General features: G+C 44.0%; 1 protein-coding gene across 1 annotated transcript; it reads left to right on the top strand.

Moving 5' to 3' along the window:
* The first annotated feature begins 1835 nt into the window (after positions 1–1835).
* LOC542528 (liguleless 1) lies at positions 1836–5313 on the top strand. Its single transcript, NM_001112073.2, has 3 exons — positions 1836–2574; positions 4435–4589; positions 4804–5313. Exons 1-3 carry the CDS (start codon positions 1883–1885, stop codon positions 5154–5156), a joined length of 1200 nt encoding a protein of 399 aa, NP_001105543.2. The 5' UTR covers positions 1836–1882; the 3' UTR covers positions 5157–5313.
* The last annotated feature ends 8145 nt before the right edge of the window (positions 5314–13458 follow it).

The raw sequence follows: 13458 nt of genomic DNA, 5'->3' as shown, positions 1-13458 counted from the left end.
CGCTCTTTGCCGAGTGCTCACACGTTTGCTGAGAGCGAGCACTCGGCAAATATATGATTTGCCGAATACCACCCTCCTCGGCAAAACAATACACTAGGCAAAAAGGTAGTTTCCCATCACCATGATGCCCGCCGTTAATGTACCTTCTATGCCGAGTATGTTGGCGCTCAGCAAAGAGATCGTTACCGGCGTTTGTTTCACCAAGAGCTCTTTGACGAGTGTGGCACACGACAAAACCTTTTGCCGAGTGTAATTAGTCGTTTGCCAAGTGACTGGTGCAGTTGGCAAAGGAGTCGTTTATTATGTGTGGGCAAAATGATATATGGTGCCAGTTAGGGCTAGCAAATTAAAGGGGGGGGGGGGGGGGGGGGTTAGGTTGAAGAAGGTGACGAGTAATAAGGTCTCGGACGGCCGCGCGCATATATATCAGATCCGATCCAATGGCACACGGTGCAAACGAAAAGCACGAAATTTCCACCAGCTTAATTAGGGAGAGAAAAATAGAGCACCAGCTGATGAGTGAATGAATGAGATAGACGGGACACAGAGGGTCCAGCAGGCTAGCCTACTCTGGCCGCCCTAAATAGAAGTCAGTGCCGTGACGACGCGCAAACTTCTTTTGATCGGCTGCGGAAATAATATACTGTAACGATTTACGCACCTGCTGGGAATTGTACCGTACGTGCCCCGGCGGAGGATATATATACCTCACACGTACGCGTACGCGTATATATACGTGCGCTGCTACTCATTTGCGCGGGAATACAGCTCAGTCTGCTGTGCGCTGCAGGATGTACATACATACATGCGCAGGTGCAAAGTCTACGCGCGCGGGCAATGCAAGCCCCTGGCGTAGTTGGGCCATGACTGAGATCACGCCTCATGGTCATGGAACGAAACACCGCGTCCGGCCGGGCTGCCCCTGGCGTCACGCGGGAGGCAGCTGCTAGCGTTAGCGTACGTACCCACCGTCTCGTACACACCACCGCAGGGAGAGAGAAGAGCGATGCAATGCACATGTACAGCATCCGCATCATGCATAGATACTCATATCTTCAAGGCCACACATGCAGCAGTGTCGTACGCTACGTTGTTTCAACGGAGGAGGAGGATACATACATAGACACCCACAGCCAGCCTAGCATATAGCAGATAGCATACGGACTCCCGGGTGAGGAAAAATGGAGGGCGAACCAAACCAACCACAAAGAAGCAGCAGCAGCAGCAGCAGCAGCTGCGGCTGCTATCACCACTCACCAACTCCAATTAAAGATCTCTCTCTCTCTCTCTACTGGCCGGCCCTGTCAGTGCCAGCGCCCGGTTTGTTGCTAGCTGAGCTGCGGGCGTCGCTCTTAGATATAGCCCAAAACTCACTCCACCACCACTCGTTCCATGGAACCCTAGACCAAAAGTACTCGCGCTCTCGGCTCTCGCTCTCGCCCTCTCCCTCTCCGCAGCAAAAGAGATCCGGCCGGCCGAGAAGGGCGCGCGCTAGCTGCCCGGCTACTAGCTGGCGCCCGCCCGCGCATATATCTGTGTCATCGCCATCACCCACACCATGGCCCGGCCGGCCAACACCGCCGTATTAGCTCTGTCTGTCGCTCGTCCACCTGCGACCGACTGAGCGATCGATCTCCACCGAGCTCTCCGCTAAGCGCTGTCCTTGCCGCCGTCCTCCCCTCCGTCCCCTACGCATCCATTTCCGTGTGCTCGTGTGTGCGCGCGCGGGCACTCCTGCTCCTGCTCCCTCCGGCCCCTCCTCCCCTCCCAGGCTCCCAGCTAGCCGCGCCCGCCCGCGCGACCTGCACCTGCACAGATCGGGCGGCCGGGCCGACCGATCGATCGAGATATCGTGTCAACGTGCCGGCCGGGGCGTGGGAAGATGATGAACCTATCGGCTGCCGCCAACGGCCGCGACGAGTTCCCCCCCTACGTCGTGCCGTCCAACGCGGCCGCTCCGCCCCCTTCCCTGCTCCCAACCATGGAGCAGCAGCAGGAGAGCAGCATCCACAGGGAGCATCATCAGCTGCTGGGCTACAACCTCGAGGCCAACTCGCTGGCCCTCCTGCCCCCGTCCAACGCCGCCGCCGCCCACCACCACACCACCTTCGCCGGCGGCCACAGCCCCCACGACATCCTCCACTTCTACCCTCCTCCTTCCGCCGCCTCGCACTACCTCGCCGCCGCCGGCGGCAACCCCTACAGCCACTTAGTCTCCGCGCCCGGGACCACCTTCCACCAGACCTCGTCGTCCTACTACCCGCCGGCGGCGGCGGCGCAGGCCGCGCCCGAGTACTACTTCCCCACCCTCGTCAGCTCCGCCGAGGAGAACATGGCCAGCTTCGCCGCCACGCAGCTCGGCCTCAACCTCGGCTACCGCACCTACTTCCCGCCCAGAGGAGGCTACACGTACGGCCACCACCCGCCGCGCTGCCAGGCCGAGGGCTGCAAGGCCGACCTCTCCAGCGCCAAGAGATACCACCGTCGCCACAAGGTGTGCGAGCACCACTCCAAGGCGCCCGTCGTCGTCACCGCCGGTGGACTGCATCAGAGGTTCTGCCAGCAGTGCAGCAGGTCAGTAGGCCACTCGGTCATCACTGGATCCAATTCAATTCAATTCAATTCAATCCATCGATCTCGATCTCTCTGGCTAGCCAGGTTCTCAACTTAATTCGAGGGGTAAATAATCTACCTTTATGGTTCGGTCGGGTACTTCACATGTCTATATAGATCTTGTCTACACATACATATATATCTGAAATCATCACGAGTTGCATTAAGTGATCCCCCCTTCAGTTCATTGGCCAGCTTGATCGAAACTGATTTCATGCATGCTTTATTGTTGCTCGATCTCACGAGTTATCTGGCACTCTTCGAAGCTACAATTTTGTCAGAGAAATCTTTTGGGAGGATAGGTTACTTCGTTGCGCCTCATGATACATCACTTATAGTTTGCATGATATCATAATTATTTCCTTCTTTTTTAGTTATAAAAAGTCAATTGAACAAGGGGGTGAAAGCTATTGCTTTTATTTTGCATGATATCATCCCTGCCCTTATTTCTCTCTGACTTCGTCTCTTCAGCTGCATTTTAACCGAATATATCTCAGTTTGACATGTTATGCGTTTCGATATATATGACTCCATTTCATGAGCCTAATTTCCCCAGAAACCTTATATTTCTTGAGGCAAACTTTCTAAAATGACTGTACTCCTACTTATATTAGCAACCACTACTTCTCGATCTATATGTATTATATTATTATATAACAATTGAATCCAACAACAAACTAAAGAGAGCATGCTTAATTGACAAAAATCCAGTTGTTATTAACACAAAATGCATAAATATGTACTTACTGGTTGCAAAGCAAAAGATCTGTAAGCCATTTTCCCTCGTCAGTTCACATCCCAGTTAATAATTTGCCGCTGAAATTATCTAGCCCTTTCTCTTCAACATTTTGGTAAACCTAGATTTTCTTTTGTCTCTCCTCCTCCTCCTCTTCCACTCAATTTCTTCCTTGGCATTATTTACTCCTTTCCATTTTATTTCTTCCTTGGCATTACTCGTTTCCATTTATTTCCTTGACTTCTCCGTTCTTGGTATTTTCGATCTAGTAGTTATTATAAACAGCGAGGTGGCTGTACAAGTATTGGCCTCTCAAAAAAGTCAGAAACAAGGCTACTTTCTTCCAAGCATCGCAAGACTTTGTACAGCCGCCGGGTAGACGTACGTACGTACGTACGAGCAAAAATTGCAAATGCAAGCAACAATGCCTTGTTAGCTTCTCTCTACTCTCTCTCTCTCTCTCTCTACCTCTCTCTCTCTCTCATGTATTATTTCTCTTTCGTATCAATTGGCTGGTATAGTAGCTAGCAATCCGTTGGCCAGAGAAGAGACATACATACGTTCTGTTACCGGCCAATATAATCCATGGGCTGGCCGGACCTGCAAATAGATCTCGTCTGAGGAGCATGCACGTGTGAAGTAATAACCGGCAATGCATTTAATGGTAAACAGGATCTCTCCCAGAATGATTCACCACATTGAGACACGCCATATGTGCTCAGCTGCAAAACTCCAAGCTGTCTGCAGGGAAGAACAGTGGAGTATAGATACATGTTCCTCATGTTCTGGATCATCATCATTAGTAATAACGCGCATGCCATTGGTCCCCGGAATGTTCCGTTTTTACTTGAGGGAAATGGACTCAGATCTCCCTCTTCCATCACGCATGTACGAGGCATGCATCATCAGCTCATCTTGCATTAATATTGCTATATAATCCAACTACAGTGTATAATTATATGAATGATATATACTGCATGCATGGCTTTCCTCTGGATACGTGGTATTTCATGTGTATGGATGCTTTCGTAATACCCTTGCTTCAATTCTTTTTCTCTTTTTCCTCGCACACCTTTGTCTCTCAGATTCCATCTGCTGGATGAGTTCGACGATGCTAAGAAGAGCTGCAGGAAACGCCTAGCGGACCACAACCGCCGCCGCCGGAAGTCAAAGCCATCGGATGCTGATGCCGGAGACAAGAAAAGGGCACATGCGAACAAAGCAGCTGCTGCTAAAGACAGTACGTGATCTTTCTACACTCTTTTGTTATTACTGTTGTATGTCTTCAAAAAAACTTTCCTCTTTTTATTGAGAGACTGAACACACAAGGTGCTTAGTTGTGCACTACACACTACGACATCCACATGCATGCATATAATCGACCTATATATATATAGCATGTTCATCTTAGTAGTAACATCGACACCGTTTCCTTGGAATGAAAATCTCAACAGAAGCAGAGAGTAGCAGCAAGAACATGGATATCGGAGATGGGTTGGGCGCACAGATACTGGGAAGTGCACTCTTGTCCAAGGAACAAGATCAAGCCATGGATCTTGGAGAGGTGGTGAAAGAAGCAGTGGATCCCAAGGGGAAGGCATCAATGCAACAGCATTACGGCTTCCCCTTCCATTCGTCGTCAGCAGGATCTTGCTTCCCCCAGACCCAAGCCGTCTCCAGTGATACCACATCCAATATAGGTCAAGTGCAAGAGCCGAGCTTAGGGTTCCACCATCATCAGCACCACCAACACAGCAACATCTTGCAGCTCGGCCAGGCTATGTTTGATCTCGACTTCGATCACTAGTCAATATGTGATGCACATGCACCCTCTCTTTCTCACCCCACCCCTCCCTCCCTCTATCTTGTTTGTGCGCGTAATCCGAATATTTTTCCTTTTTAAATTATCTGTGTTAATTACTGTAACGTGGACATAATAATGATAGTCTATGCTTGCCATGCAATCATCTATATTATAGTTAATCATTGTTTCATTGCTCATTATAGTAGTACTTCTTGCTTCACATGTGTACTTGAGATCATCCCTATTATAAGCTAGCCATTTAAGTGCTCCACACTATGGGCCGGGTAAGGGGAAGTAGCTAGGTTAGTTACCGCATCGAAATAAGTTGTGTGATGAAACAAAAATGTATGTTATGTTTACTGCTTAAGCTTTAATACAAACATGTTGGCATAACTTATTGACAAATAACTAATCATGCAAGGACGGGTATAAATGAGTCTCCATCTTATTGGTGAGTGGTTGAGTTTTAATTACTTTCAAAGTACAAGGTAAATATCCCAGCAACGACACACAATATCAGTTGAGAAGAAATTAGAATACACAATGAACATGTCAAGCTGTATATCTTTTGACGCTCTGTTATATGCATGGAACGGAACCATTTTTTTTTAATGCTCGTGGATGCGTGGATGTGAAACTCAACTCAATAATGCGTTGTTACACGATGTGTGCAACACAATAAACATGTTTTTGATCCGTTCCAGTGGCATCAACGCTAGCTAACTAAATTCTGGAACAATTAAATGTATAGGAGTGTATAGTAAAAGTGGTATATACGATACTAGTAGAAAACTATACTCAACTTCCAACCAAATTGATTTCGGCTTTTCTGAAACTTAGCCTTCAAAGAGATCAGTTGTCAGTGTCACCTATAGATTATATTATTGTGGGTGTAGTTGTAGTAGTCTTCGTTGAGATGCATGGTACGGTGGACAATTCATGCTATAAGCAGCTAGCTATATGTTGCTATGCAACGTTTGGTTAAACAGCATATGATTTGACCAGTTGTTGTTTTGACTGGTAGCATATGTTCAGCTAATAGGTTTGCTTGAATTTGATTTGATAGTCGACCAGAAAAGCCAATATCGAATAAGTTGTAAATGCCAACGCAACATCATTACATATGGATACAATAATATTCCTTCTATGATCAGGGTTATTAATTACCGGCCGTAAACGTCCAATTAGCTATCATTAGTTTCAAGTTCAAGACAATATATAGACATATATATAGGACGGAGATTGTGTCCTGGGACAACCACTAAGAATGCATGCATGCAATCTTTGACGTGTGGGTATCCCTGGGTAATTTTTACCTGTCTGCATCACGAGGATGGATGGACATGCATGGACCCAATGCACGATCGAGTGAGAATGGATAGGATCAAATGATCAATGAACATGTAATGCTTCTGAATAAGATCGAACACTATCGGAATCGAGTGCCCGATAGAAAAGCACTCGGCAAAGCGCCGAACACTCGGCAAAAAGCTAGATTCTGGTAGTAGAAGATGCAATGTATCACATATACAATGAGTCAATGACATCATCAGTCAATTCACATTATTGGCCGTACTACTGTTAAATTGACAGGAAGCAAGCTTTGATGTTGTTTTCTAGTTAGGAAAATGAACCCCTCTCTGATATATAGTTGGAGAAGCTGCTGTTTGGCACATCAACCTAATCGTGGAATTATATATAGGATCGGATCGGATCAATATTAAGAGTTAAGCCTGCTAATAACAAGTTACGGTAGCGGGTGGTTGAAAGTTGACTTGTGCACGCAACTAACCCCGGCCGGCGGGCGTCTTAATGCTGATCGATCAACTCGATCGATCGGCCAGCTTATTAATTGTGACACATCCATCGTCGACCAGTGGTGGGGCAGCAATGCTATACCACGCTCTACGTACCCCGTTGCTTATGCCACATTCTAGCGGCACAAATTCTGGTGTGTGTATATATAAAGAGTGCACGTACGTGGTGTGTTACGGTCGTTGTATATGTGCATGTACTGATGTACAGACGTCGTACGGCGCTCTTATTAGCTTGCATTGCATTGAAACACTGTGGTTAGCTCTTGCTCCAAACGAACGAGCACACTGCACGCATGTAAACCCTGCACACGCGAGCACTTAATTGTGTTTGTTTGTTCAGTGGGTGACGTTACTGGACCTGCACGCTAAGCCGGCCTGCAGGTCTCCGTCTTATAACCTTGGAATGAAGCTATCCAATCAAGGACATGAACATGCCGGCGGTACGTACGCGTACGGCGTAATTTGGCAACTGCTGCCATGTCGCTGTTCACAGGAAGCGCGTGCCACTCGCTCCTCGTACACATGTAAAAATCAACTTCAAAAATTAAAGATGATGTAGCCTAGATCTAGACTCGTCAGTCGGTCCAAGATCCAGACCCGGCCGAGATCATCATCGGGTCGATGAAGCTGTGTCGTCTAGTGATGGTAAATTATGCAATTTTATTAGCTTAATTACGTAATTATATGTATTTAAATTTTAATAAACCCCATTGTGTTTCATATCAACTTAAAGTTTGTAAAAGAAAAAGGTAATGTGATGACAGGTTAGGTTGGCTAAAGGCTGATATATATGCATGATAAAGGTTGTACACTGGAGTGTTGCGGTAGAAAAAATCCTAAGAATGATCTATATAGCTGATATGACGGTAGATATAGTCCAGAATGTTTGTAACCAACATTAGAGGCTATTGTGTTCCTGTCCCTCGATGTATGTGTAATTGTGATTTTATCCCCTAAAATTCAACTTGATCGATAGCTGTGATATATGTCATGGGGATAGAGACTAGCGTTGTGATTGATGGCTTGAGTCAGGCACGAAGGCGGCAAGGGAAGGGACGAGGCAGGATGCATGGCTCTGATGCTGCGATGTAGTGTAGAGAAAGGAAAGGAAAAAAAAAGAGAATGAATAAATCAATTATAGTCTGATACATAGGTCCCACGTGATGATGTACGTTGGAAGAGATTATTGGTGATCTATTACAGTATCTCTAATAATCTATGAAATAATAATATTATTTGGCCACCTCGTATCACTTTACTGGAAACATTGGAGATCTCTGTTGAAGGAGATGCTCTAGCCGGCTAACTCGTTTTTCAGCTTGGCCTATAGAATCTTACGTCATATAAGTATTACTGAAAGTTATATGGATTCATATGTATAACTAATCAAAACTAGTTATCTTTACTATGTGCATTCATTTCTAACACAACACCAATTTTGGTACTATATAATCTCAATCCCATTGTGATGATTTTATTGATTACTCTATGTGTGTTTTCATCGTTTGATTGCGCCTATATGGGTTTTTTTAAATGTATTTACCCTTAAACCTCACCTTAAGTTTTATCATCATGCAATGTGTTGCATCTTGTTCACATAACAATGAACCTGTATTTTTTGTGTTGAACTTTTGATTTTATTAGCTACTAGAAAATGTGCTTGTGTGTTACAACGAAACACAATATGTATAACAATTGTACTCGGTTGTATCGCTGGATGTGAGTTGTTCGAACTTGTATTAGCGTGGGTCATGAGTCGGCTTCGCATACGTGACGTAGGTCATTACTCAAAATATATTGGAATTGAATATTTTATTCACCATCTCTAGGCGCGAATTGTTCTGATTTATATGAGTATGGATTGTAAATTTGGAATATATAATATAAGGTGAGACAGAGGACGTGAGTAATTTTTTCCATTTCTTGTAGTTTTCCTTTGAAAATGAAATGATTTCTATAAAAATACTGTGAAATTCATGCGTTCCAAAATAGGCCTAAATTAGTTAGAAAGTGGTAAACAAAGAAAATGGATAGAATTTTTTTATCTCTTTATATATATATATATATATATATATATATATATATAAAGAGAAGACAAAAAAGAAAACGAGCCAAACAAATTTAGACCATAGTGGTGCAAAATTAGTAGATGTGTTAAGACACATCTGCCCGAGCCCGGCCTTCTTCGATTTTTCTGCTAGACGCTTTGTTGGGCCACTATATGTACTTCCTTTGCAGGCCCACGGAGCCTCATGCTCCATCGACTACATCATTCTTTTACTGAAAAATTCGATTATAGAGTATATTTTAGCTCTATGAACTGTGCTGGAGTCCAGTTCTTGTTCCTTAAAATCCGGTCAGAAGTGGTAACATGAAGTTAAGTGCTCCTCAAGGCGCACCCAACACATTTAGTAGGTGTTTGGTTTGAGCACATTTCATCTAAGATGATGTGGTATATCATTAGTCTATTCTTTAAATCTGGTAGGACGATTCAATTTCTCATATTAGTACTAGCTAACTAACTAATAGGAATTAGATGATAATGGATCAACTCATTCCATTTCACAAACCAAACAAAAAAAATGAGAAGTAAAAAGATGATAGACTAGCTTATTTCCCAAACTAAACACTATTAATTAGTTTGTACACCAGATTACTAATTTACTGAAACGGATCCATAATGTGTGTTAGGTGGATCAGTGGATCATGACATATCTTTTGGTACAGACCAACATTTCGTTGAATATACTCACATATTAGAGCTAGTATAATAGCTAACGGTAAGTCGACTAAATACTGATATATAGTAGATGGAGTAGAAGCGGGATACAAACTAACAGTCAACTTATATATGGGAATCAAGAAATTTTATGAGAGACAAGTGAATCATAAATTAATTATAAATAACTAACCATGATGCATATTAACTATAAGATAGGCTGCAAAGGTTTTTATAGCCAACTGTTGACTATATTATTAAACTTGCTCATAGGGCTATATAAAGGGATCCCCTATACATAAGTATTTATTATTGTAGACAAAAAGGATCTCAGAGTTTAACTGTATGCGCCCTGCCTCCTAAATCCAAAGTTGTAGGTTTGATTCTTACTATGAACCACTTATTGTTTATATTTTATATCTTTTATATTCTGCAAATTAATTAGCGGTACTTACTTGCACTTACTCCTTTCATTCTAAGTTCCTAACTGTTTTTTCCGCCAATCATGCAATTCTTTATCCTCAAACTAAACTAAGAGGGCGCAAGATATAGATACTTTTTTTATTTTATTTTTTCTCCCTAAACTAATCATATTTTTAGACCTCGAGGTCGACGCTATGGTATGGGACACTAAGATTACATGTATCGATGCTATTGACCTGTTTAAACATCGTGTCAGGTCTGAAGGAAACAGTTGACGCCCAAGAGGTGGGGTGAATTAGGACTTCTAAAACTTTCACTAAACTAGGGCACAAATAAATCCCTAGATCAAAACCTATGCAATTAATCAAACTAGAATGTTCAAACTAGGTTTTGTCTAAGTGTTGCTATCTCTACCGCAATGGCTAAGTTTCAATCTAAAACAATATAAGTATAAGGACAAAGATTGAAACTTAAATGCTTAATATAAATGCGGAAGCTAAAGAGCAAGGTAGAGATGCAAACTTTCGTGGATGACGCCGGTATTTTTACCGAGGAATCCGGAACCGCACAAGGTCCCGACTAATCCTCGTTGGTGCTCCTACGCAAAGGGAAGCCCACGCGAGGGCCAAGCACCTCGACTGAGTAACTCCGTAGAGAGTCGCGAGCCTTCTTCACGCAAGTGGTGCTCCACTTCCGGCTCCTCTCGGACGCTCCACACCGTCTCCACTATCGAGCTTCGGGCTAAAAACGCCACGAGCCTCGTTCCCTCCGGTACACGGAGGCGGCTGTGAGACAAACGTGGTTGTCACAGTCTCACAAGACTCTCGTCCAAATCAGTACAATTACAACGGCTCGCGCAAGAGTCGAGGGATTGTGTGGTTTTTCTAAACTCACTCAACTAACTAGGTCAAAGTCGCCTAGAGGGGGGGTGAATAGGCGGAAACTGAAATTTACAAACTTTAAACACAACTACAAGCCAGGGTTAGCGTTAGAAATAAAACTGAGTCCGAAAGAGAGGGTGAAAAACAAATCAAGGCAAATGAAGCGGATGATACGGTGGTTTGTTTTACCGAGGTTCAGTTCTTGCAAACCTAGTCCTCGTTGAGGTGGTCACAAAGACCGAGTCTTTTTCAACCCTTTTCCTCTCTCAAACGGTCACCTAGACCGAGTGAGCTTTATCCTTAATCAAATGGGTCACTTAGACCCCCTCACAAGGACCACCACAACTTGGTGTCTTGCTTTTATTACAAGTGTCTTGAGAACAAGAATGAGGAAGAAGAAAGCGATCCAAGAACAAGAGCTCAAAGAACAAGAGCAAAAACTCTCTCTCTCTAGTCACTATTTGGTCGGAGTGAATTTGGGACTTGGAGAGACTTTGATTCTATTGAATTGTGTCTTGTATTGATTGCATTAGCTCTTGTATTGAATGATATGTTTGAAAAACTTGGATACTTGAAATGGTGGTGGTTGGGGGGTATTTATAGCCCCAACCACCAAACCAACCGTTGGGGAGGCTGTCTGTCGATGGGCGCACCGGACAGTCCGGTGCGCCACCGGACACTGCCCGGTGCGCCAGCCACGTCACCCAACCGTTAGGGTTCTAACAGTTTCGACCGTTGGAGCTCTGACAGCTTGGGCCACCGGACATTCCGATGCCGCACCGGACAGTCACTGTTCACTGTCCGGTGCGCCTTCTGGCGCTGCTCTGACTCTACGCGAACTGTCCGCGCACTGTTCACGTTTGCAGGCGATCGTTGGAGTCGACCGTTGCGCTTCTTAGCCGTTGCTCCGCTGGCACACCGGACAGTCCGGTGAATTATAGCGGAGCGTCTCTCCAAAAACCCGAAGGTGAAGAGTTCAGCTTGTACGGTCCCTGGGGCACCGAACACTGTCCGGTGGCACACCGGAAAGTCCGGTGCGCCAGACCAGGGTTCTCTTCGGTTTCTTTTGCTCCTTTCTTTTGAACCCTAACTTAGATATTTTTATTGGTTTGTGTTAAACCTTTAGCACCTGTAAAACATATAATCTAGAGCAAACTAGTTAGTCCAATTATTTGTGTTGGGCATTCAACCACCAAAATCATTTAGGAAAAGGTTTAAAGCCTATTTCCCTTTCAATCTTCCCCTTTTTGGTGATTGATGTCAACACAAACCAAAGCAAATATATAAGTGCAGAATTGAACTAGTTTGCATAAGGCAAGTGCAAAGGTTGCTTGAAATTAAACCAATTTTTACTTATACTAGATATGCATGGATTGCTTTCTTTCTTTTTAACATTTTGGACCACATTTGCACCACTTGTTTTGTTTTTGCAAATTCTTTTGGAAAATCTTTTCAAAGTCCATTTGCAAATAGTCAAAGGTATATAAATAAGATTGTGAGAAGCATTTTCGAGATTTGAAATTTTCTCCCCCTGTTTCAAATGCTTTTCCTTTGACTTAAACAAAACTCCCCCTGAATGAAATTTTCCTCTTAGTGTTCAAGAAGGTTTTACCAATTGAAAAAGATCAAATATTTTTAGATACCAATTTGAAATATGTCTATTAAAAATTTTCATCATAAGATGCCAATTGAAAACTTCTTTAAAATACTTTGAAATTGGTGGTGGTGCGGTCCTTTTGCTTTGGGCTTAATATTTCTCCCCCTTTGGCATTAATCGCCAAAAACGGAGTCGTTTAAGAGCCCTTTTACTTTCTCCCCATTGGTACTAGTAATAAGAGTGAAGATTATACCAAGGTGGAGAGAGGTGCGGAGTGACGGCGAAGTGTAGATGATACCGATAGAGTGGAGTGGAAGCCTTGTCTTCGCCGAAGACTCCATTTCCCTTTCAATCTACGACTTAGCATAGGAATACACTTGAAAACACATTAGTCGTAGATATAAAATAGATATGATCAAAGGTATATAAATGAGCTATGTGTGTAAAGTATCAATCAAAGTTCCGAGAATCAAGAATGTTTAGCTCATTCCTAAGTTTGGTAAAGGTTTTCTCATCTAATGGTTTGGTAAAGATATCGGCTAATTGTTCTTGGGTGCTAACATAAGCAATCTCGATATCCCCCCTTTGTTGGTGATCTCTCAAAAAGTGATACCGAATGGCTATGTGCTTAGTGCGGCTGTGTTCAACGGGATTATCCGCCATGCGGATTGCACTCTCATTATCACATAGGAGAGAGACTTTACTCAGTTTGTAGCCATAGTCCCTGAGGGTTTGCCTCATCCAAAGCAATTGCGCACAACAATGACCCGCAGCAATATACTCGGCTTCGGCGGTAGAAAGAGCTACTGAGTTTTGTTTCTTTGAAGCCCAAGACACCAAGGATCTTCCCAGAAACCGGCAAGTCCCT

This window comes from Zea mays, chromosome 2 (assembly GCF_902167145.1).
Source record: "Zea mays cultivar B73 chromosome 2, Zm-B73-REFERENCE-NAM-5.0, whole genome shotgun sequence".
Lineage (NCBI taxonomy): Eukaryota > Viridiplantae > Streptophyta > Magnoliopsida > Poales > Poaceae > Zea > Zea mays.
The sequence above is the reverse complement of the archived record's forward strand: the minus strand, read 5'-3'. Positions and strand labels throughout refer to the sequence as shown.

Bases quoted from the DNA above. Each gene is read 5' to 3' on its own strand.
- LOC542528 (NM_001112073.2), top strand. From the start codon at position 1,883: ATGATGAACCTATCGGCTGCCGCCAACGGCCGCGACGAGTTCCCCCCC. The intron at 2,575-4,434 runs GTCAGTAGGCCA...TTTGTCTCTCAG, and splicing joins TTCTGCCAGCAGTGCAGCAG to ATTCCATCTGCTGGATGAGT. The intron at 4,590-4,803 runs GTACGTGATCTT...AAATCTCAACAG, and splicing joins AGCAGCTGCTGCTAAAGACA to AAGCAGAGAGTAGCAGCAAG.